Consider the following 21,190-nt stretch of genomic DNA (forward strand, 5'->3'; position numbering starts at 1 on the left):
TTATTTGGCAAGTTGAGGTTCTATCTGCATTCTGATTATGTACCATATAACAATTAAAAGACTTTTTTTCTTTTGTAGAACAAGTGTTGCATTTCAAGTTAAATTGGATGTAAACAAATTAATAAGACTATCTAGCAGCTCCTCAAAAAGATTTCCAGTATGAGTCAGTTAAATGTCTAACAACAACAAAAGTGTCCAGTGTTCTAACAGAAGTGTTATCAGTTTTCCATCTAGGGGGAGGCACTGTTGGTGGAAGACCTTTAAATAGTTTGATGACACCACAGTCCTCCAAGCCATGTTGGCATTTAAACACACTTTTTAAAGTAGTTCACAACAGACCTATATTCAAATACATAAACATAGGATTTCATACTTAAAGCTGACAAAGTTTTCAACTGAACAGCACTCCCTTATCAGTGTGGCTCTGTACCAGAAAACCAAACGAATCTCTCATTTAAAATTTAGTTGTGCATACATAATAATTTAGATAACGCCAAGATCGTCTAACCCAAAAAACATTAGTAAACATTGTCACCTTTGGATAACATGCCATTTAAACTATAATTACTTGCAGTGACTTAAAATCTCTCTCTATATAAATATATATATATATTTGCCCTACAGAGCAGTTTTAGTTTAATAAATAAAGACTCGCTTTAAAGAGCCCAACAAGGATTCCTATGAGGCTTGCCAAATTATTACTCGAGACTGTCTTGTAGTGATAATAAAGGTGCAAACACAGATTGTTCAGGTCTAACCAGTTATCTGGCAAATATATTTCCTAATAAAAAAAGCTGAACCTTCGTTTAACTTCACGTGCTTGGCAAGACACTGGATTTTAACCATGGAACTGGCTCAAGCACAAGATCCAATTTAGTGTCACTATTTGGACAGGTGTTAGTTCAGGCAGAAAAGTTTATACATTGTATGCTTAGCAAAATCAATGACATGCAATAAAGCTTTAAATGCTAGAAGGTATAAGAGCAAAGTGCTTTAAGCGAGCTAACCCGATCTTGATTGTGGACCTATGCTTAAGGCTATCATTACAGAACTCTTTTTGCTTTTAATGGGACTTGACAGCACAGCATTCAAGGCAGAAAAGCAGCAAGCAAGAATAGTATCTTTACAGTGCAGTTCTGAGCAGAGTTACACTCTTCTGAACCCACTGACTTGTAAGGGTGTAACTCTGCTTAGAATTGCACAATAAAAGTCACCCGAAGCTGCTTAAGCCAGACATGCAGTCTACGTAGACTATAACTCTAGATGTTGGTCTACAGAAATGCAAACCACCATTATTTCAAGCCATTGATCTGTTCCACAGGTTCACAATTAATCAAATGTTTTCGAGTAGGCAAAATTCATGTTATATTAACTCTGAACACTTGACTTCTGAATCTTTAAATTATGACCTCTGCCATACTTCAGACCACGAGTTATTTTTCCACTCTATGTCATGAACACCAGTTCTTATATATACTAAAACAATATCCCTAATAACTAGTTACAGTATATTGTTGCTTCAAAACAAATTAAAAAGGAAGATACTAGCTGGCCTCCTTCAAGAATATGCAATACCTCTTCTGTCCTTTCCTGGTTACTCTTTGGTAGCCTATGCATGATTAACTAGGGGCAGAAGGGCCCACACTACACTTACTGCATTATGAGCCGGACCACTGGTCCATCGAGCCTGGTATTATCTATTCCAATTAACTTTCCAAATACTTAGGCAGAGGTCTCTTACCAGCCTACCCACCTAAATTCACAAACTGGAAGTGCCAGGGACCGAATCAAAGCCATGGATGTGCTTTACCACTGAATTACGGCTCCTCCATCCAGTAATTTTTGAAACTTGATATTCATATATCTACAACTAAACAATTTTTCATGGCAACAGAGTCATATTCATTACAAAGGCCAAATTAATAGCCTCACATTGCAATTCCAATTTTTGTAGCCTGTTTTTAACTGTGGCATAAGCTAATAAAAGTATTAGCTTAGCTACTCTTCTCACTTTACAATAAGAAAAAAAAGCACAGGACCCAAAGGAACACTTAAGTACATAAAAGTGTCATCCACTCACGGAAGAGTGGGTTTATACTTTGTGCTACAAAACTGCTCAAGAATTGATGTCATTCTTGCAAGCTGCTTTAGAATTAGAATGCTTCTCACAGAGCTGGTAGAAGAGCGCACGCTAACGTTTTTATTTTGCTTGTGGTCCTTTGTACCCAACACATTGGTAGTAATCTACCACATACTTTCTTGGAAGCAAATTCCAATGAAATCAATGGGTCTTGCTTCTGCAAATGGGCATTTAGGTAAGAAAAAAAGTTTCCATTGAGATTCATGAGGCTTCAGGTAAAGCGCTGTTCCACTACCTGATATGGTGCTACGCACGCTTACTTTAATAATTTTGGGGAAAAGATCTTAACAGGACTATGGTTTTGGTCATCAAGGACCATCTAATTTATACCACCTTCTATATAAAAACTGCAAAAAGGATTTAATGTAGGTTATTAAGTCACATACTTAAAGTATGCTATAGTAAAAGATACTTAAAAACATGACTAAGTTATGCTGCGACTGCGAACTAGAAGGATGTGACAGTCCTTCCTTTCAAGCTGCAATCTTTCTGGACTTGTCTATTATAGGATACAGCTGCCAACACCTAGCATAGGTCAAAGCTGAAAATACCCTGTAGACCTCATTACTTAACAGCAGTACTTCATTTAATGGCTCTGTAGGTAGTGAGTTATGTACATAGCATGTTGCTTTTTCCCTAGGCTCCACAAACACCACAATAAGATTAAAGAGGACAGAAAGAACCATGGAGATGTATGGAGATTTAGACCACAGAATGAGTGTAAAACTGTACACAAATCTCTAACCAGGTGCTTGAAGTCAGGCTCTGACTTCAGGCATCAAAGTGGCCTACTCTTCTAAGTCTCTCTTGCTCTCTCTGTACATGTGACTTACAACTAACTCTGGGAGTATCTATGGAAAGGTTGGCACTTTAAGAGAAGTAGCCAAAATGGCACTAGCGCTTAATTTCAAACACCTAGACTGGTACATTACAAAAAATTTGTTTGATAAATGAAAGTCAACATCTGTGCCCACAGCTGTTTCTTTTCTACCCAAGTTTACTTCTAAATGAGCATGACCTCAAAATAACGCTTTGATCCTTCTAACTTGTCTCCATTCCAGACACCAGCATCTATTTATGAGTACCCCCCCCCCCTTTTTCAAGATGTTAAGAAATAGTGGCCCTTATATTTTCCTACCTTTTTAAGCCACATTTCAAAATTACAGAGCGCAATGTAAAAACAAAAAAGCTGTATTTTTTTCATGGGAAAATGATTAATTCAATTTGGGTATTTTCAACTATTAGAAAAATGTACACAATAGTGTCTCAGTTTTGGAAAGACATTATCCTATGCTTATTCAGAAGTGACAAAGACTCACATTCCAAGGGGTTAAGTAATACAGTAACAAGCTATTACAAGTAAAGTCACAAGAGTAAATACTGTGTGTATAATTATTGCTAAGTCTATCCTGCATTTTTCTATTTTGATAATTCTTACTCACAATTTTTAGATTTCCAACACAAAGGAAGACCTTATATAAAAACATGGTACAAGTTTACTATTTTTGCAACACTAAAAGCTATAACTTGAATGCACTCAGACCTGTAGCAGGCTGTTGCTGCTGTGTAAGTGTTGCAGCCATGGCAACAGCTGCTGCATTTGGTAGGTTGCTGAAAGGAGTAGGTCCAGTTGTAACACGTGGGGCGGTCTGCCACTTCTTGGCTTCTGCTCGCCTTGCCTCAAAAACATCCACAGCATCTCCCAGAAAGGTTTTTCTATAACCAAGATACTGGTCTTTGAGCATCTAAAGAAAGACAAGAACATCTATTCTAGTTCACCACAAGCAACCGTACACATTTAAGAGTTTTTGACAGCTTCCACTGCATCATACAAGCTGGAGAACAAATCTCAAGATCTGAGGTATCAAGAGTTAAAACATCTTAATATTCAGCATTTCTATGGACTCACACAACATTAAAATCACAAAGACAACTAAGGATTGCTCTTCCTAATGTAACTGGGGACACTTTGCAAAACACAGCAGTAAAATGTGATCCATCAATGAAACAAAGAATATCAGAGGACACCAGCAATAGAAATACCAACACTATCCCAACTTGCCGGGGGGGCAGGGGGGTTAGTGGCTGTCTATTCCTGTACATCAGATACAACTGTACACCTCATGTGAAAAGGTCAAAGTTAATTTACCAGCTCTGTTGAGACTGAACCTGTTCAAGATTTGAGTTTTCTACCTATTAAACAGCATTACAAAAGGAAACATCTGGTATGTGGGACACCTTCTGTATGATGAACTGCTAAACAAAAACAAACATTTCATCTTATAAGCCAGGGTGTAACAAAGTATGAATATGGCAAATTAAAATGGAAAAGTTAACTTTGTTCCATCTTTTGCTAGCCTCATCATGTGACCTGGACACTGAAACATGCGCTAAAAGAAAAAAGGAGGACTATATAAAATGTATGTAGGTCTTCTTAGCTTAAAAGCTTTTCTAGGAACATGAACAGCCTATTCCTGTTTTCAAAATAAAACAGACCAAGAAGAACACAAAAAGCAAAGAAGTCAAACTGTCACTAGAAGTTTAACAAGCAGTCAGAAACATGCTATCAGCATGCTTTACAAAAAATCAGAAAGACAACTGTAAACAAAGAAACTTTAGTTATGTAAGAACAATGACACATACATGCTATAGTTTTATTCTTATAAATCACAGGAACATATCTAGAACTGTCACTTACCTTCACATTTTCGTGTACTGACTGAAGTTGTGCAGCTAGAGCTACAAATGTTTGATAAATTTTCTGCATAGCCATAGATAAGTCTGCAAGACATGAACAAATTATGTTGCAACATAAATTATCTTAGTCCCAATGAAAGTGTGGGGTGGAGGTAGTTGTGAATTTCCTGCATTATGATGGGGTTGGACTAGATGACCCTGGAGATCCCTTCCAACCCAATGATTCTATGATAGTAAAACAATTGTTCTGATAATTTCAACTGCTTTTGAGCTTTAATATGCATTCTACCACATTACAGAAGCTGTGGGATTGTGAAACTATTCTTTTGAAAAAGACTCCAAATTGAGGGAGAAATGATCTTTCTGATGCTTTCTTGGTGAAATATCATAATTCTTTAATATAAGATGCTAAGCTATCATTTGAATTGACATAATTTTGAAGCCATCATTTCAATTAATTTGTAACACCAACAGTGCAATCCTAAACAAAATTACTCCTGTCTCAGCATATCGATTTTAGTGGGCTTGGAGTAATTCTGCAGAGGATTGTGCTGTAAGTATTCTTCAATGAACTCAAGACATTGACAAGTAGCTATCTGAATGAAACAAGCTGCAGTAAAACCTTGTAAGTGAACCTGAACTGGTCAATTTACCAAAAAGTAACCCAAATCATGTGAACACAATGTAATCCATGCACTACCCATTTTCCATGCTAATCATTTCAAATGGCTATCTGCATGAAAAATGAGAGAGATTTGGAGGCAGCTCTGTCTTGGTGGGGGGCGGGGGGCGGGGATGTTGCATTCCCTGGAACATAGAGAATGTCAATCAGTTTTAAGAGACTGTAATGCTCTGGTAACGTACAGACCCAACATTTAGTGTTAAAATAACTGCAATTGGCACCTATCCATGACATCTGAACAGAAATCCTTGCAAGTAGTAATGGCAGTGTATGAGTAGAAACTGAAGGCCCTTGTTAATACACCAGCTTTTACCTTGTGGAGTTATATGTGAATTATTTGCCTGAGTAGCAAGATGATTTTCCAGCTCTTCAATCTGTTGTCTGTACTGTTGCAGTTGTACTTCAAATTGTTCGACCAAGCTCCTGAAGTAACTAGGATTAAGCATATTTTAGAACATTTTAATTGCCCTCTTTTATTAACCATACAATAACTGCATGTGCTTTAAAGGGGTTAATGACAGCAATGACCAATTTACATACAGTCACTTTCAAGCACTAGCATAATACAGTATTTGTTGACAAGAAAACCTCATCATTTCTCTAGAACTTAGTTTTATTTTATTTTTTAAACATACAACTTTTAAAAAATCATACACCATAAACATACTGAGGGAAAGATGAGGAAGAAGAAATCACTAACTACAAGAAGTCAGTTATCAAGATGGACCATGATCTAATCATACCTTCTGCTACTAATTAGAAACAAACTGAAAGGATTAGGCATGTGCGGTTCAGGAATCCGATTCGGAAAAAAATCCAGAATCGGACCCGAGCTGTAAAGATTTGGGATTTCTGAATTGGGCCAGCATGCTGGCCCCGATTCGGAAATCCCAAATCAAACCTTTCCAAAGCATTCGTAAGGCTTCAGTGCTGAGTTTAAAGGGCCCTGCTGCTGCTTGCAAGCAGCGGCAGGGCCCTTTAAACATCACCCCAGCCCCCCACCCACCCCCACCCCTACTTACCTTTAGAATGTCGGCGGCAGCAGTGGCTTGGGCCATCCCTGCTGCCCGCGGGGCCACAGAGCGGCAGAGGAGAAAGCCCTTCCTGCCCCTCAAATGGCTGCTGTGGCGCCGCAGCCATGAGGGGCAGGAAGGGCCGGAGGACGTGGCTCTAGCCTTCCCCACCGCCCTGCAGGCTCAGGAGGCGGTGCGGCGGCAGAGGAGCCGGCTGGCTCCAGGCTGTCGCAGCCTCGTGCTGCCGTGCATGCTGCTGTGGCGGTGACAGCCCACCGCACAGCTGATCACCCTCCCCCTCCCCCTCCGGCCAGGTAAGTGGGGGGGGGGGAGTTGCTCCCCCTCACTTCAGTATGCTCCGAATATTTACAGAGTATGAGTAAAGTGAGTAAAATAACCTAATGAGTAAATTTCCTAACCAAGTGAGTAAAATAACCTAATTCCAAAGCGGCTTGCCACTTCGGAATTATGGTGTTTCTGAATCTTTTCAGGATGCATACCCCTAGAAAGGATTGGTTCGATCCAAACAACTGTGAGCAGAAGGGAAACAGTGGCTAGGACTGGTTCGCAAATTTTTGTACAAGACTTGCAGAAGTTTTCCTGCCTGGTGCTACAGCAATTCCCATTATTCTGTTTGTATAACAGCTTGCACAAGTCCTTGAATTTAATTACACTTTTCATACAGTTAGTAACAGGGAGCAAACAAACAAAAGTCAGCCCTTTAATGAGCAGAATACCTCTGGATACAAGTGAACAGTTATATTTAGGAGTGTGAAACTCAGGTTTGGTATTTGGTAAAAATTACCGAATGTTACCTGATTTGGTAAAAATCAGTATTATCTAGCTTAAATCTGTATTCCCAAATAAATTTGGTAATCCTGAACTCAAACTTACTGAATTAATTCGGTAAAATTCAGTAAACTTCAGGAATTGCAGCCAGGCTGTTACTTGCTCCTGCTTTGCTAAGGAACAGCAAAGAAACACTGCTTCCTGTCTTTTTTAACCAGATGGGAGGCGGCAGTGAGGCAGAGTCAAAGGAAAGATGGGGGGAATAGAGAGAGGAGTGAGTGGCCAATCCTTGCAGCAGCTCTCCTTCTCTGGCCAATGGGATTCTCAAGGAGAGTGCCTTTTTAAAACTGTTGCAAGGAGTTAAATTAGGAAGCTTGCCTCAGTCAGTCTCCTTGCTCTCACTGGAAGATTGAGAGACACTACCTGTGTCATGAGTCAGTCAGGCATAGCCAGTTCCAAAAAAGAAGACAGCTCAGGGGAAGAGGATGAAACAACCACAGCAGGGCTCTATCTGCCATCTCCTATGAGCTACCCACTGCTGGTTAGCAGTGCCCTGTCTGTCTCAGCCCAGGACAAACCAACTAGCTCCCTACAACCCATCTTGCCTCTGCTGGAACGCAGACGGAAGAGGGTCTAGTGAAAACTACTGGAGAGGAGGCGAAGTGCGCAATTAGCAACTCAGAGGCACATGGAGTCACTTGAAGACCCAAAGAGTGCATGCACTGGCCCGGTGCAAATTGGCAGCAAAAAGTGCTCCTTGGCAATAAAAGACGGAAGGTGGGGGGGACTGGTTGTGGAAGCAATTAGTTGAATCACTCTCGACCTTGCCACCACTGAACCTGACTCTGTCTAGCCTGTGACCTCGTACTGCCTTGGACTATGACCTAAGTGGATTCCTGGCTGTTGCTGCCTGCACTGAGACCTTCTGCATTGAGGACTTCTGCTGGTGCCTGGTTCGAGAGTTGTAGACTCACTAGGTTTCTTCTCTCTTTGGAGAGAGGGGAGGCAGGGAAGGGTTTTTTACTTTGCATTTTAAAAACTGCTTTTTTGCTGTATGTGGAGGGTGTTTTGGTTGGGGTTTTGTCTGGGGGGCTTTAATTTCTGGCTTTTGAAGTTATATTTACTGTTCATTTTGCTGCTTGTTCTTTGGGGTGTTTATCCTTTTGTGGTTAATTTGTTGTTTGGAGTTTTATAGTTCCTGTTAATTTTATTAAATTCACTTGTTCTTCCGTGAGGGGGCTGCTTTCCCCTGTTGTGGGTGCTTTCTTTGTCGCTGTAAATTTTTGCTAGTTGTTCTTGGGGGGGGGGGACTGTTTCCCCTTGTTGTTGGGACTTGCCTTTTCTTTACAGAAGTTTTGTTGGTGTTTTTTGCTGGATTCTGTTTTCTGTTGGCGTAGATTGGTCTGGTGTTCAACTGTTGTTGGTGTCCTTCGGGGGGGGGGGTTGTTGGGGTGCTTGGTCCAGATGTTTCCGTAGTGGGAGTCAACTTGGAATTTTTTCCCCCACAACAGGAACAAATGGAGTGGCTGGGGGCACCTTTTTAAAGGGCCCACTGGCTTGGACCTTGGAGTTCAATACCCCTGAAACTTAGGGAATCTTTAGAGGACAGTTAGGAGTAGGTCTGCAGAAAATTTGGTGGATTTTGCTTGCAAAGTACCACCCACAGCCCCCTGGATAGCCCCCATAGCTTTCCCCATAAAGGATAATGAAGATTGGAGGTAGCTGGGGGCTCCTTCACTTATTCATACTAGCAAGCTACAGCAGACAATGCAAAAAAGTCGTAACTTCTAACCCTGTACTTACTCGGCTGGTGCTGTGTTTTCATGCTGAAGACCAGGAGGTGTTTTTTGCGTTCTTAATGCTATTTCAGCATTTTTAAGTTCCTAAAAAAGCAGGACAGAAAAAGAGTGGCTCTCGTTTTAAAATGCAATTAATAGTAATACTTTATCATAAAGTGATGTCCTGAAAAGTTTCCCCCTGAACTGAGCTTTCCTATGACTGTGACTGCTAAGAAAGGAAGTCAGAAAGACTGCCTTTTTCTGCCTTAGATGAAGCCCCTTGGTAATCATCGACTATATCTCCAATTTGTATTCACTACAACAGTCATGATACATAATACACATGATGTTCATGGAAGTCTGTATCTCAGTGCTGCAGCCCTTGCCACAGGATGGGAACTAGCCAACAGTCTTTTATTACTACAACCTGAAATTATAGATACAACAGAAAACCAAAACTGATAGCCCAGGTCCTCCAGTTTGTCTGTTGGGGGCAGGAGGAGGTAAGGCAGACATCGTACACTCTATTGTTCCGTTATCTTACATATAATCTTGTTCCTACTGCATTATCTTCTATTTTTGTAATCCATTTTCTGGATTATTTCTTGTATGTCATGTTTTAGACTGTTTGCACTGTTTTCTATTTTTGTAATCCTAGTTCAATTGCATTATTTATCGGGTATCTTATAGTGTCTGACTGCATCGTGTTTATATTTTCAAATCTGCCTTGAATCAATGTGACAAAGACGAGCTATAAAGTAAATGCATAGATAAAACTATAACCAAGTAGCCTTATTTCCCCCAATGGTCACACAGCCTGGCTATTCTAGTCTAAAACGGTGTCTTTACACTGATACTCTATTCCAACATAAATGTGTAATTCTCAGCTGATAATGGGTGCAAGGACTGCCCGGAACAAATGGCTGTTGGTCAAGTAAACACACATGCAAGCAATGTTTCTAAGAAAGCAGGTTATGAGGACGTCTATATAGGGCTTCAAGACAACAAGCTGTCTTCACTGGCTGTCATACCTGAGCAGTTTCCACTTTCAGTTTATCAATGTTAAGAGTGTTCCTCTGTAATCCACTGGCAGCCACTGATAAAAGCTGTTTCAAAGCTTTAATATCCTCCTGCACTTTAAGCATTGCTTTGGAAGACATTCGACTGATTTCCTCCTGGACTTGTTTTTGTTCTTTTACAAACTTCCTGGAGAAAGGGGGGTGGGGGGAGAGAAAAGACCATTTATCCACACCAAAGCAAATAGACAAGGTTCCTCCTTAGATCTACTGTTTTACTTAAAAAGTGACTAAACCCACACAGGATTCAAGGTACCAAATACCATGAAGGCAGCACTCAGCATTTCAGAACTGCAAAAACAGCTCATGCTTTTACTGATCACTCACTATCTTTTAAAAAATTAGTAATAAAAACGTATACAAAATTAGTGGCAATCAGAATAATATGCTAGGATTAACTATAAGAAGGAGTATTTACAACAACTTATTCCAGCATTCATAATGGACTTTGCCCAGCCGAAAGAGCTCATGGAAGGAGCTTTCAAAGCAGATCTTTCTCTCCTCTGCCAGCACAAGCAGCTCAAATTCTCATCTTAGTTTACTTTAATTATATCTGCTGAGATGAAACTACCGAGATGAAAAACTCAAATCAAGATGCCCAATCTTTGATCCAGACAAACCCATTCAGTCACTTGCAACACAATTTTCTGACTAGTGTTGTTGAAGTATTTGGACTTTCAATGAGAATATACTTACTGGAGATTTTCCACATCTTGGCAGATTACTGGAGGTAGATTTTCATCTTTAAGTGCCTTACTATCCCTGCCAACAGACAATAAGTGCTTTATTAGGAGCCTCAGCTTTTACCACTGCAGTAGCAAAGAATTACATTAAGAGTGAATTGTCTACATGTTCCATCTTAAAACTAACAAATCATAACAAGCAGCAAAGTTAGGAAGCTTTCAAAATTCCTTGTCATATTTTCAGTATTTCATCCTACCACCTGCTATTACCTTCCCCAACTCAGAAATCCAAGAACCTTCATCCTAGGAAACCATACCATCTTAATTACCTTATCTTTTAGCACCCAGATAAGATCTTGTCAATGTATTCTTCAAACAATTCAGTTCATTTTAAAACACAAGTTCTAAAGGATATTTCTTTGATTAGGAAATAACTGACATACTTACTCTGGCCTAATTCCTGTTTTGTCACCTGGGGGGAAAAAGGAGGGGGGGGGACAAAATATTTTATGAAGATTTTAAAATAAAGTAGCTTCTTAATTTTATGTATGAAAATGTCAGTAAGTTTCTTTGAGTTATACTGTATGGGTACTGAAAGGTACCTGTATCCCTTTACAAGGTAAGCAGTTGCCGGGGGAGGTGGGGGACTAGAGTCAGCCAAAATCATCCTCCAGCCCATGCCATGCTCTGGATCTAAACTGAGCCCTTAACCTCAAAACAAACTCACACCACATAATTTGACCCAAAGATTACAATTCTATGCACATTTAACTGGAAGCAAGCCTCAGTGGACAAAGCAAAATATGCTACCAAGCAGAGGATCAAGTTTCAAGTGTACAGAAAGTTCTGTAATCAAGAAGAGCTAACGGTAACTTGGGAAATAGCATTTCTCATTGACATAAGTAAATGTCCATGCCATCAGATTAGAAGAGGCCTAAGCAGTCATTATTTGAAGATTACTTCCACATTGCAGAGCTCAATACAGCTCTGTATACAGGACGAGCACAACACCATACAGAGGGTGTTTGGGGAGGATCTTGGTAAGGAGAGTATCTCTTAGGTCCTAGAACCTGTCACTTCCTAGCCACTAGGCTCTGTAGCAAGACCAAAATATATTTATAACTCCTAAGCTCAGATGTTAGATATTTTGTCCTTTTTAAGTAGGAATGCAGCCTTTAATGCCATTTGTTTGATAGATGGTTCAAATTCAGTTTAAGCATAGAGGAATGTATTTGTATCATATTCATATCACTTGATAATTTTCAAATAGACTTCCAGTGATTTTAACATATCTCCCCTACATAAAAATTCGATTAAAAAGATTTAATTTTTTTTTAAAAAATATATTCTTTAGCTTATACTTTCTAAAAATATATATTATTTAAACTTATACTTTCTTTCATATACACATACTTACTCTTTTTATCTGAAGAACTGCTGAAATCTATGCCACCAAGACCTTCATTAATGGTAGTGGCTGGTGCTGCAGCTGCCCCCAAAGTCAAACCCAAAGCATTCTGTCCAAGACCTGCAAATAATCCAACAACTGTATCACAGACATCTTGTGGTCTTCAGACATCAGCATTAAGTAGAATATACTTTTTTTAAAAAGTGCTAACTCCACAGAGAATGGAGGCCATTGTTAACCTATCCTTAGGCTCCGAGGTTTTTCCTGGGCCATTAAACAAAGCTGTGGTGAAGCCTCTTTTAAAGAAACCATCGCTGGACCCCACTGACCTGGTCAATTACCGCCCAGTTACGAACCTCCTGTTTCTGGGAAAGGTGATTGAGCAGGCGGTGGTGGAACAGCTGCGGGGCTTCCTGAAGGATGTCTCAGCCCTAGACCCCTTCCAGTCTGGGTTCCGTCTGGGACATGGGATGGAGACGTTGCTGGTCGCCCTCACAGACGATCTTCATAGACATCTGGATCGAAGTGGCTCGGCACTGCTGGTATTTATTATTGGATCTGTCGGCAGCGTTCGATACAGTCAATTATGATCTTCTGACTCACTGCCTCGCCGATGTGGGAATACAAGGGACCGCCTTGCAGTGGCTTGTCTCTTTTCTCCATGGTCGGGGACAGAGGGTGGCGCTTGGGGAGAAATTGTCATCCTGCCACCCTTTAGTGTGCGGGGTCCCACAGGGGGCAATACTCTCCCCATTGTTGTTTAACATCTATATGCGCCCCCTTGCCCAGTTGGTACGAAGTTTCAGACTTGGGTGTCATCAATATGCAGATGACACCCAGTTGTATCTGATGATGGATGGCCAGCCTGACTCAGCCCCAGATGTCCTGGAACATGCTTTTGCAGCCGTGACTGGTTGGTTGAAGCAGAATCAGCTGAAACTGAACCCAATGAAGGCAGAGTTCCTGTACTTGGGATTAGGTTTGGGACTCTGGCTCCCGGCCCTTGATGGGGCACTGTTAGTGCCAGTTCCAAGGGTTAAGAGCCTGGGGGTGATCTTGGATGCCTCCCTGAAAATGGAGGCACAGGTCACAGCGGTTATCAGGTCCTCTTTTTTCCATATGTGGCAGACCAGGCAACTTGTCCCTTAACTGTCAACCCGTAACTTAACTACAGTGATCCAAGCAATGGTTACCTCTAGGCTAGATTACTGTAACTCGCTCTACGCAGGGCTGCCCTTGAGCCTGACCTGGAGATTACAGCTGGTACAAAATGCAGCGGCGCGTGTTATTACGAGAGTGCCAAATAAGGCGCATATAACACCATTCTTACGCGAGCTGCATTGGTTGCCAGTGGAGTACCGGATCAGATTCAAGAAAGCACCTGTGTTATATAAATATGCATTAATCTTTTTCAAAAAAACCTTATTTTTGTTCAACAGTCAGCCTAAGATTATCTGACCATAGCAGCTAGACCAAAGATTCCCCCCCCCCCATATTATGTAGTTACTTATATAACAGGGCCTTAAGTTTGATAAGTGTTCAAATCCTATGTGCTCAAGCTCTGAAGACCTGTTACTGAACAGAGGTGCCAGCAAACGTTGCTCGAGAGTTTAGCAACTCAAGCATGCCAGAACGTGAGGCCTGCAAAAATTACTACTACTTTCCACTACGAAAGGGCTAAATCACACAACAATAGAGGGATCTCACCTGTTGCCGCTGTGCTTGCATTTGGAAAGAGTGTCCCTCCTAATCCAGCTAAGGCTCCTCCTAGAGAAAGGCCTGTAGATACAGTTGAGGTGGGAGCAGCTGTGCCTCCCAAGTTCAATGTAAAACCAGAGGACCCTGAATAAAAAAAAACCCATAATGTAATAATTTGAAGACATGACCTTGATTTTTATTTTACAAAGAGCCACCATCCACCACATGCTCAATCTACTTCCATTTGGTTACAAGCACAAGGACAGTCTTTTCCACAGATTCCATCTGAAATTACTTTTAAAGTTTATTCACTGAATATGTGACACTATTCAATATGAGTCATCCTAAGAACTCAGAATAGGGGACTTGTAAACAAAAATAATTAAAAGAAAGATACCTAACTTTACGCTTGCTGCATACAAGCCCCTTAAAACAATCTAGATGGCACAAATATGTTCTTATAACATAAAACATTCTGCAAGAGATCCAGACATGCTTCCAGGAGTTTCATAACTGTGCTGGAACCAACTAGGAGACTTCAGAACATGGCCTTGTGACCTGAACTCATGAGCCACTGCATAAGTACAATGTCTCACAGAAGTGTGCCTGAAAGTCCCAATGCAACATGCTGCACTTAATCCTAGGTGCATAAATGAACTGAAAATCTGTTGGGAGGGACATGACAAATAACAAGTCCTTAATGCACAGTGCATGGAGTTTGCTGAGTGAAACCCAACATTGCATCCCCTTTATGAGCTATTAAAGTGATTTTAATGGCAAAATAGTAGAGCCTGCTGGCTTTCTATTCATCCTCTACCTACTAAGCACAGGACGCAGCTTTTAGGTGTAGCAGAAACAAGAAATTTTCTTGACCAACTGACAAATCTATTATCTTGGGCCATTTTCTCATGTAACAATAACACTTTTCTAATAAATCTGCCACTGAAACTGAAAGAAAACTAAAGGAGGTGGAGGCTTTGTGAGATTATTAGTGCAACATACAGCACTCTTTGTGGCAATATACCACAAAGACTATATTACATGGGCCATTTTCACTTTAGCAGCACTGGTATTCGTACCATCAAACACATTCCAATTCATTTAATACAAATCCTCCTTTGCCATCATTATGAGAACTGTACTGACACACTTCTCTCAGGTTACTTATTTCTGAAGTGTAAAGCTTATGCCTTTGCATTTGTGAACACATACAGAGATGCCAGAACAGAAAGACAGGTGCTCTGAAAATAAAACTATTAATCTCTTACCTGCTGCAGGAGTTGATGTTAGAGCAGAAGAAAGTGAAAGGCCAGCAGAGGTAGAAGTGACAGGCAAAGCAAATGGTGTGGCTGATCCTGCAGGTTTGTTAAATCCTAAACTAAAGCCTGCAGTAGAGGCAGAAGTAGTAGCAGGTGTACCTGTAAAGGAACAATTCCATCTTAATTCTATATTTGAAGTCTGTTCTCACCACCCCACTCAAACTGAGCATGTTTAGTAGTTCCAATAAAGGCTTGGTTCAGTGAGCAAACCATATACTTGTCCTGGAAACCAGGAATATAAAGAAGGAATAAACCACTATAAGGCAAGTGCAAACCATGGTTTATCAATTCAAATACAAAGGTAAACTATATGGCTTACAAAATAGAAATAATTATTACTGGTGAGGTGGTGTGTGTGTGCCTGCTACTCAGGGATCGCACAAGTGAACGCTGGGCTCCTTTCTACAGCAAATAAAACAAATCACTGAACTCTTAAGGTAGTTAGTTAAACCTGCACGTTGTCTGGGCAAATGAAGAAAATTTGAACAGACCATATCACCATGAGTCTCACCCAAACCAGCTTGGATGCATTTGCTCTTTACAATGTACCGGGGCCACAAGAATAGAAGAAAGCCAGCATGGTGTAGTGGATAAGTGTTGGACTAGGACCTGGAACACCTAGGTTTGAATCTCCTCTGCCACTGAACCTCCCTGAGTTACCTGGGGACAGTCATATAATTATCAGCCTAACCTACTACACAAATTTCTTGCAAGGATAATATGGAGAAGTGAAGAATATTGTAAGCCATTTTGGTTTGCCACGGGGGAGAAAAGTGGGATATAAAATATTAACGAAAATAAATAATGAATAAGGACATTGCTAGAGGGGGAAAGAGAGTAACTCACAGGTAACTGCACATATCTAAGTAGCCTATATTTGGCACAGTCCCCAGCACCAGCTTTTGACAGATGTTAACAGTTATAACTTGCAGACTCGATTAGGGTCTACCCAAGATTCCTAAACAACAGCCACATACAAAACTCATATGGAAGCTGTGAACAGTTACATTGCTTTTAAGGAAAAGGAAAGCTCATGTTAAATATACAGCACTTACCGAGTGACAATCCAGTAGCAATGGTTGTTGCTGTTCCTGTAAAGTAGTACAAAGTAAGGTTAAAATTTATCACTGCTTATTAAAATCCTCTAGAAGCCCACTCGCAATGCTATGCTAACAGAGTATTTATGCTTAAAATACTTGAGGAGCAAAAACTTCAGTATAGCCTCCCCCTCCAAAAGGCCTACAAGTCTGTTTAACATCTATGTGAAGCCGCTGGGTGAGATCATCCGTGGTTTTGGGGTAAAGTACCATCAGTATGCTGATGATACTCAGTTGTACATCTCTACCCTGGACCACCCCAATGATGCCCTTAACGTGATGTCCCGGTGCCTGGAGGCCGTGCGGATCTGGATGGGGAGAAGCAGGCTCAGACTCAACCCTTCCAAGACTGAGTGGCTGTGGTTTCCGGCGCCCCGTTATAGCCAGCTGGTTCCATCGCTGTCTATTGGGGGCGAGATTTTGGCCCCCACAGAGAGGGTTCGCAACTTGGGTGTCCTCCTGGATGCACGGCTGTCGTTAGAAGATCATGTGTCGGCCGTGGCCAGGGGGGCTTTTTATCAGGTTCGCCTGGTTCACCAGTTGCGTCCTTTTCTGGATCAGGACGCCTTGCGCACAGTCACCCATGCCCTCGTTTCCTCCCGTCTGGACTACTGTAATGCTCTCTATATGGGGCTCCCCCTGAGGACCTCCCGGAGGCTGCAATTAGTGCAGAATGCGGCCGCGCGGGTGATTATGGGAGCGACACGGCGTGCCCATGTAACACCTCTCCTGCGCGAGCTACACTGGCTTCCGGTGGTCTTCCGGGTGCGCTTCAAGGTGCTGGTTACCATCTTTAGAGCGTTCCATGGCTTAGGGCCTAGGTATTTGCGAGACCGCTTGCTGCTACCGATAGCCTCCCACAGGCCGGTACGCTCCCACAGAGAGGGCCTCCTCAGGGTGCCGTCGGTCAAACAATGTCGGCTGGTGACCCCCAGGGGGAGAGCCTTCTCTGTCGGGGCACCTGCCCTCTGGAATGAATTGCCCCCGGAGATACGCATGGTCCCTGACCTACACACCTTTCGCCGTGCCCTTAAGACGTTATTATTCCAACAAGCGGGGCTGGCCTAAATGTGTTTTAACTGAACTGTCCTGTTTTGAGTTAAATTATTTAATATGTTTATTTTATATTCTTAGTGTTTTATATTTGTATGTTTTACTTTTGCTGTACACCGCCCTGAGTCCTTCGGGAGATGGGCGGTATAAAAATTCAATTAAAGTAAAGTAAAGTAAATTACTAAATGCCACTATGGTGCAGTACATACATAGCTTCTAATACCTCTGTGTAGTTTCTTTCTGTAGTCCTAAGCTAGGAAGAAGGCAGCAATGTTGATCTGCCTATCAAAGCCAGGGCCACAAGCCCTTCTTACCTGCAACAAACTCTGAACACCTATGGCATAACATTTTGATAAGTTCAATTTACATAATATTATTGTGATATTTCAGTTTTATCAACACAAACACTGATTATATACTAATTTCTTGGGTTCACTTATATTAGTAAAAAGACCTGTAAGTATTTACCTCATCTAATAACACTACTTGGCACATAGAATACAAATAATTATATTTTACATAATAAGATGACCTGCTTTTCGTATAATATGAACAATAAATGAAATTAACAGTACTGTTCTGCAAAGCATCATTGAAGGACAGTTCATGTTTTATTAGCTTTGCTTTTTGTCATTAATTCTCAGCTCACATCAGCATTAATGTGATTTATTTATATCCTGCCAGAATAAGTATATATTACCTGCATTTGTTCCTCCCAGTGTAAAACTAGTGGCAGGTTTTGTGCTAAAGAGTCCAGTTCCAAAGCCTACAGAAGAACCTGTTGTTGTAGCAGCTGGGCCAGCTGTTGAGCCCAGGGTCCCAAAATTAAGTCCTCCCGTCGAACTAAATCACAACAAGCAAAAAGAGCTAAATTTATTCCCATCTTCATTATATTTCTACAAAACATTCTGAAAGTCAAGGTAAACAACCATTAGTTGTTTCCTTTTGGATAAGTTTAAAATACAAGTAGGAAATGTTTTGTTGTTATCTAAACCAGGGTATGAGCTGACTTTTAAGTATCCTTTTATGATAAAAGAAAAACCAAAGTGCCCAGTAGTGTAACACAATAATATTATAAAGTTACTGATCATACTTTTCATAATCCTGTACAATAAGTCACTATTATTCCCATTTTGAAGAACTATCATATACCAAAAGCATCTGAACAGCAATTTCAATCCATTAAAACCAAACATTATCTGCTAGCCTTCAAGTTATACCTGACAATCTCTCTCTAAGACCACATAAGTCTTTCCAGTTAGAGTCTCAAAGCTGAAATTTCAGTTTCAAAAACAGATTGACAGCAAAACTAAACAACTTCACAAAAGCATATTCCTTAATCACACTCTCAAGTATATGCTTCAAATCTATACAAGTATTATGGTCTCATTGTCCCAAATTGAATATATACTACTTAATTTTAGACTGATCTCATCTCAGAAGCTAAGCAGGGTCGGCCTTGGTTAGTAACTGGATGGAAGACCTCCAATGAAGACCAGGGTTGCAGAGGCAGGCAATGGCAAACTACCTCTCTTAGTCTCTTGCCATGAAAACCCCACCAGGGGTTACCATAAGTCAACTCTGACTTGAGGGCACTATCCACCACCACACATAAAAGTTAAGAAATCTTGTTACTTCAGAGCTGTACATTAAATCCAAGTACCATTTCTCTATCTCATCAGGATAGTTTTAGATGGGTAGCTATGTTGGTCTGCAGTACAACAGTCCAGTGGCACCTTAGAGACCAACAAAATTTTCAAGGTGTAAGCTTTTGAAAGTTAGAGCACCCTTCTTCAGATGCGAGCAAGACAAAGAACCCTCAGCCTTTATATCCCTGCCATCTAATCAAGCTGCATTGTACCTTTGCATCTAGATGCTTTTCCTTTTAACACCCATCCCACCTTTTGGATGGGATATAAAGGCTCAGGAATCTCCATTCCTACTTATATTCAAAGAAGGGAGTTTTGACTCTTAAAAGTTTACACCCTGAAAATCTTGTTGGTCGCCAAAGTGCCCCTGGACTCAAACCCTGCTGCCCCACCTCATCAGAGCAAAGCCAGTAAAAAACCTGGCTAACATTTTGCAAAGGAAGGGGGGGCACTTTAGAGCGTGCTGCGGGGTCCTAGGCTCTTTATAATAAACAAAAGCCTTACATATTGCCCGTTTGATCCTAAGCACAGTTACTTCAATCTAAGCCCACTGAAATCAGAGAAGACCGGAGTAACTCTCCCCACTGTAAGTTTCCATAGGATTGCACCGCTGCCAGGACATTTTAAATATTCACATTTTATTTTGCTACAGGTTGTACTGCTGCGTTCCTCTCCTCCTTTTTGAGCAGGAGGGGACCCCCCCGCCCCGCCCAAGATGCCCACTCCGCCCGCCCCTGCTCACAACGCAATCCTAAACAAAGTCGCACGCTTCCAAATCCACTGAACTCGAAGGGGATTAGAAAGCGGGGACATTACAGCCGATCGGCCACTGTACAGCACCTTCCTACGTGAAATACCGCCCCGCCGCCATTCTTCGCTCACCTCGGAGCGGCGGCCCCGAAGGAGAAACCGCCTCCGCCGCCCCCTCCTCCGGTCCCAGCAGCGGCCGCTGCAGCCGTCACCAGAGTGCCGGCTCCGAAGGAGAAGCCCGTCGACATGGCGATGGCGGCGGCGAAGGAAGCCCCGTCAGGCGAGCGCGGGCTCCGCACGGCACGAGGCCTTGCTCCTCAGGCGCGGGCTCCCCCTCCACAGGCGGGAGGGGGCCGTCCGGTCCCCGCACTTCTCCCGGGCGGAAACTTTGAATCAACCCCGGAGGTTCCGCTGCGGCGTCAGAAGCGCCGCGCCTGAAGGAAAAGGAAATGTCGCCTCGGAAACCCTTCCTTCCTGCGCATGCGCCGCAGCAAACCCTAGGAGAACGGAGGCGCTCAGCCTGCGTTCTCGGCCTCTTGGAGGCTTCTCGGCTGGGGTTGCCAGCCTCCAGGTGGCGGCTGGAGATCTCCCGGAATTTCAGCTAATCTCCAGGCGACAGAGATCAGTTCCCATGGAGAAAATAGATGTGGACTCTGGCATTATGCCTGGCTGAGATCCTTCCCCAGGGTCCACCCCCCAATTCTCCAGGAATTTCCCAATCCGGGATTGGTAACTTTATTTTCAGTATTGCAGGGAAAACGCAACCCGATCCTTGGCAGTGCTTACCATGCAACGAAGGACCACTACACAATACCTATCTATTCGGCTTCCCAACTTCCAGGTGGGGCCTGAAGATCTCCTGGAATCACATCCGGTCCCCAGGAGGAAATGGTTGCTCTGGAGGGTGGACTATATTGCATTATACCTGTCTGATGTCCTTCTCCTCCACAAACCTGCCCTCAAAATCCCCAGGAGTTTCCCAACCAGGAGATGGCACCCAAATCCAGTAGCCTTCCCCCCCCCCAGTACCCATCCAGATGCATCTTAAAGCCTAACAATGTGATCCTATGCAAATAGCTAGACTGAAGCAACTTTGCATCGGACTGAACTGCAAAGTACTTCATGTAGTGCAAGCTTTTGAGGGGTGGTGGTAGTCATTTCATCAGATGCATGAAGGGAACTCTTGGTCTGAAGCAGATAAGTCACTTCTCTCAGCCCCAGCTGTATTGTGGGACTAATCATAACACTGTTCACCACTCTGAGTAGGGCACTAATCTGTCTAGAAAAGCAGTATATAAGCGCAATTATTCTTAATGAGTATGTACATATGCAAAAAATGTGAGTGTAGTGTTTAAAAA

General features: G+C 42.0%; 1 protein-coding gene across 2 annotated transcripts in view; it reads right to left on the bottom strand.

Annotated features, from left to right (window-relative positions):
- Nucleotides 1–20,271, bottom strand: part of NUP58 (nucleoporin 58) — a 29,713-nt gene extending 9,442 nt beyond the window's left edge. The window contains exons 1-13 of one of the 2 annotated variants that reach the window (XM_054973382.1): nt 19,965–20,271; nt 18,134–18,276; nt 16,339–16,374; nt 15,233–15,382; nt 13,974–14,108; nt 12,276–12,386; nt 11,306–11,330; nt 10,872–10,937; nt 10,131–10,305; nt 9,125–9,204; nt 5,833–5,951; nt 4,839–4,921; nt 3,684–3,885 (exon numbers count right to left, since the gene is read on the bottom strand). In XM_054973382.1, the coding sequence (XP_054829357.1) occupies nt 3,684–3,885; nt 4,839–4,921; nt 5,833–5,951; nt 9,125–9,204; nt 10,131–10,305; nt 10,872–10,937; nt 11,306–11,330; nt 12,276–12,386; nt 13,974–14,108; nt 15,233–15,382; nt 16,339–16,374; nt 18,134–18,276; nt 19,965–20,080 (1,441 nt within the window). In that variant the 5' untranslated portion in view covers nt 20,081–20,271. The remainder of the gene's footprint in view (nt 1–3,683; nt 3,886–4,838; nt 4,922–5,832; nt 5,952–9,124; nt 9,205–10,130; nt 10,306–10,871; nt 10,938–11,305; nt 11,331–12,275; nt 12,387–13,973; nt 14,109–15,232; nt 15,383–16,338; nt 16,375–18,133; nt 18,277–19,964) is intronic. The other variant, XM_054973381.1, reaches the window with a different exon arrangement.
- Between the last annotated feature and the right edge of the window lie 919 nt (nt 20,272–21,190).

This window comes from Eublepharis macularius, chromosome 3 (assembly GCF_028583425.1).
Source record: "Eublepharis macularius isolate TG4126 chromosome 3, MPM_Emac_v1.0, whole genome shotgun sequence".
Classification (NCBI taxonomy): domain Eukaryota; kingdom Metazoa; phylum Chordata; class Lepidosauria; order Squamata; family Eublepharidae; genus Eublepharis; species Eublepharis macularius.